The 4213-nt window shown below is 35.4% G+C and overlaps 1 protein-coding gene across 1 annotated transcript; it reads left to right on the top strand.

The window, feature by feature from the left end:
* The first annotated feature begins 259 nt into the window (after nt 1-259).
* Nucleotides 260-939, top strand: LOC112454773 (DNA polymerase alpha catalytic subunit-like). The gene is made up of 3 exons (XM_025016343.1): nt 260-466; nt 534-774; nt 862-939. Exons 1-3 carry the CDS (start codon nt 266-268, stop codon nt 867-869), a joined length of 450 nt encoding a protein of 149 aa, XP_024872111.1. The 5' UTR covers nt 260-265; the 3' UTR covers nt 870-939.
* The last annotated feature ends 3274 nt before the right edge of the window (nt 940-4213 follow it).

Below are 4213 nucleotides of genomic sequence, written 5' to 3'. Positions count from 1 at the left end.
CTCTTTTCCGCGATGCCGATTGGCTATCTCGATTGATTGCCGCGCCGTAGCTTGCTTCATCCCGTGAGGGACTGTCATCGCGGAGTGTGGCGACTTTCGTGCGTGTAGTGCGTCGTGTGTGTCATGATGTGATAGCTCGCGTCGTGTCGCGAGGTTAATCGTCCCGCGTCGTGTCGCAAGGTTAATATTATTATTAATATTAACCTCGATAAAGGTGAGATTTGAATATATTTTTATATATTGTCGTCAGTAAGAAACTAGATATATGTTAGATGGCTCGCGTAGGAAAGCTGCGGCGTATGCTGGAGGTCTCGTACTTGATCCGAAGAAAGGTTTCTATGACAAGCTGGGACTGCTGATGGACTTCAATTTCTGGTATTATACAAGATGTATTAATCCGAGTATTATACAAGAGTACAATTTGTGTTTTACCACCGTGCCCGGTGCGGCGTATGCTGACGCCGAGGTAATTTTCTTATATGCAAACAACATGAAGTAAATATCTGGACTAAAACATAATTTATACAATGCAGCAATTAAATATTCTCGAGTTAAATCTGGAGTCAGGTATGATCCCAACGGAGAGTCACAAATTAGTCAAAAGCAGACAGCAGATCAAGCAACTCATGAAAGCGCCGAATCTATTGCCGAAACAGAAAATGGATTATCATATCAGGCAAATGGCGTTGAACCTCACAACCAATTCCATGTATGGATGCTTGGGGGCGATGTATTGTCGATTTTACGCTAAAGGTCTCGCCGCTCTGATAACAGGTAAGACGCGAAATATTTTATATTTAAAACGCCGATAACATGAAGCATAATATATTATATAACACCATAATGTTTTTTTTTACATAGGGCTTTAGCCTAGGAGGAGGACGAGGATAAAGCGAAGAGGAAAGAGCAACGTAAAGAACGCAAAGAAAAAGAACGAGAAAAGAAACGTGACGAAGATGATGGCAAAGGAAAGTGGGAAACCGTTAAAGGCGGCGTGGCTATTCCTTTCGAGAAACCGAAGATGTTCGCTAAGGACGCAGAAATTAATATTGGTGCGGTGTTGAAGAAACTTTCTGTCGGTATGTATCATGTTACGTGCTGGGAGTTAATAGCTCTCATCAGATGTAATGTAGCAACGTTAGTAGCGATTTGCGATTGGCGACAATGCAACGTAGTTGCTCAGCCACTGTACCGTGAACCAGACTTTCTTTAGGCTTATTGCTCTGTTGCATACGAAGAGGACGAGACCGATGTTTTCTTTGGCTTTTAGGTCCTTGCGAACTGTTGTTAAACATGAATTCCTTACAGTAATAATGTAGATATTTACATTATTTTGTCGTAATTATTTAACATACGTTTGGTTTGTCTCGCTGGAACCGAAGATGTATAACGTATGTCTATAATTAAGTGCATACATAATACAATTAAACAAAACATTAAAAAATTGAATATTTTCTTATTAATGTAAATATCTACATTATTACTCTAACGAATTCATGTTTAACAACAGTTCGCAGGGACCTAAAGGCCAAAGAGAACATCGGTCTCGTCCTCCTCGTATGCAGCAGAGCAATAAGCCTAAAGAAGCTCTGCAGTTAACGGTACAGTGGCTGAGCAACTACGTTGCGTTGTCGTCAATTGTCAATCGCTACTAACGTTGCTACGTTACATCTGATGAGAGCTATTAATTCCTAGCACGTAACATAATACATACCAACGCAAGGCCTACACGATTATGGAACGCGATATGATTAGTCTACGCTCGTTGTTAAGATTGTTTGCTACCGACATAAGAATACAGTAGTTGTTTAAGAAATCGTTATTCTCTTTAAACATATATATTTGAAGGCACAATATTAATATTTATGCATGATTTAGTTTAATGATGGGAATTACATTGTCATGTTTGATATACGGATACATTCATTGAGAGATAAAGGAGTAGCATTAGAAAAATTTCCTGATTGTGAAATTATGCCTCATTTTTATACCAAACTCCTAATTTATGTGGCAGTACTTTAGATGTACCGTATAGTATACCTTGGTTACTCGTTAACGTTTAATGTTCCAATATTAGACTGGATAACGCGCGGCTCATATGTTAATTATTGCTCTGGATAGGTTTTTTATCTAGATATGTCGCTCAGTACTTACATAATATATACAATTTGGTATTGGCAATGTGATATTCTGGTATCGTTCCGATATCGAGTTTATTTAATTTAGCTTATTAGAGTCTTGAGACCGATGTTCAGTCCATGAATGCAATAGAAAACGTTTGTATTTTTCTCTTGACGTTCGAATGTGTTAAAAGTATTTAAAATTTTCGAAAAATATTCTGTATAAGAAATTTTAATACAAGGTTTAAATTAAGCTTGCATAAAAAATTTTAATTAGCGATTTAAAAAAATCTTGAACTTTTTTTTATTTAAAACTTTTATTCCAGTTTTATGACAGTGGATTTCTCGGGAAGAATGTTTCTTTCATGCATTTGAAGGAATTAGTAGATCAGATGATAAGTTTGTTGGCCGAAAACAGGTTGCAGTATTTGCATCAGGCTGCAGCGTATTACAGAGTGATCAATAACATCATGGTGAAAATTATTGACAATTCTAATCATACCACCATTATATGGTACGATTTTAGAAGAGAAACAATAACGTGATATTGTTTATTTTAATTTTTTATTTCTATTTTATTACGTTTGTTTTCAGTATATTGATCAAGCTGCTTCATTCCTGCGCTGAATCAAATGTTCCCTCGAAATATGAAAAGTTGGTGATGAAATGCTTATGAAAAATAGTGAAAACAATGTCAAATTGGGCCGCTGATTTAAATTACGATACAATACTCTTGGAAGTGCATCGTTTCCTTAAGGTAATGCAATTTCTCATCTTATTCAAGTAAATGAGAATGCAATAAGAAAGATTACTATTGTGCACATTTTGCAATTAACATGAGTTACTAATAAGTCAGTAAACGTTTTAATTGCGCTGTTCTATGTCTTAAATTAATATTTCAGTGCGACAACATTATATGTATTATATATGTTATTTTTATAGGATTATCCTACTACGTGGTGGAAGAAACGAAAGTCCGACACTCCGCTGCGGACAATCAAGACAGTTCTTCATAGTATGACTAGAGTGAAAGGCAGTTCGATACAAGATCACTTGACGCTAATAAAAAATACGAATGAATCTGAATTACAAGCTTAGTTAATCAGATTAATCGCGGTTAGTTTCGTATAATTATATACATAATTTTTTTAAATATTGAAGTAATTGTATCGTTTATATTAGATATTAATATTACTACGTGTAGATATGTTAAATTATATAAATCAGGAATTAATTAATAACATTTATCTCAATAGAGTTTTCAGTCAGATGAGATTAATGCCACAGCTAAGGTGACGCCAAAATCAAATAATGTGGGAAGGACACCAAAACACTTGTCAACTTGTCAGCAATTGGCAGAAATATTCAAGAAAATTGGATCAAAAGAGCACATGCAAGAGGTATGTATACATACACAAATAAATGTTTTTTTTTTTTTAATATAACGTAAATTAAAATGTTCGGATTCTGGAAATTATTAAATATTTGCAAAAGTTATTATTAAAGAAAGTTTATTTTTTTTAATTTTTGAATTTTTGGAGAAATGTCCATTTTTGTTGTAACTACTGCAAATTTTGAGATAAAGTAATAATAAGTAATAATAGGTAATAAGTAATAATAAGTAATAATAATCAGATTAAATTCATTATGACTACGTTTACATGACACCGTTAATCGGGCTTTACACATTTGATTACAACTTTAAGTAATTAATATTGATTTTCATCGTTGCTAAGTAAATAAAGATTAAAACAAATCAATTGTTTTTCAGCAAATGTTCACTAAGAGATAGCATAAAATTGTCGGAATAAGCATACAAAGTGTCGCGAGGGTGTTTAATCGGGAACGTAGTGCTCCGTACCGAGATCGTAGGCGCGTGAAGCCGTGTGCATAAAGGAGAGCCGAACGCATACCGGATTACGCACACATCAATAATATTAACGAAGTCGAGCAAGAAGAACTCTACGAAAAGTAAATGAAAATCTCTCTCTCTCTCTCTCTCTCTCTCTCTCTCTCGCTCGCTCTCTCGCTCTCTCGCTCTCTCGTTCTCTCGCTCTCTCGCTCTCTCGCTCTCTCGCCCTCTCGCCCTCTCG

This window comes from Temnothorax curvispinosus, unplaced genomic scaffold, assembly GCF_003070985.1.
Source record: "Temnothorax curvispinosus isolate PA1 unplaced genomic scaffold, ASM307098v1 QBEX01005324.1, whole genome shotgun sequence".
NCBI classification, from domain to species: Eukaryota; Metazoa; Arthropoda; class Insecta; order Hymenoptera; family Formicidae; genus Temnothorax; species Temnothorax curvispinosus.
The sequence above is the reverse complement of the archived record's forward strand: the minus strand, read 5'-3'. Positions and strand labels throughout refer to the sequence as shown.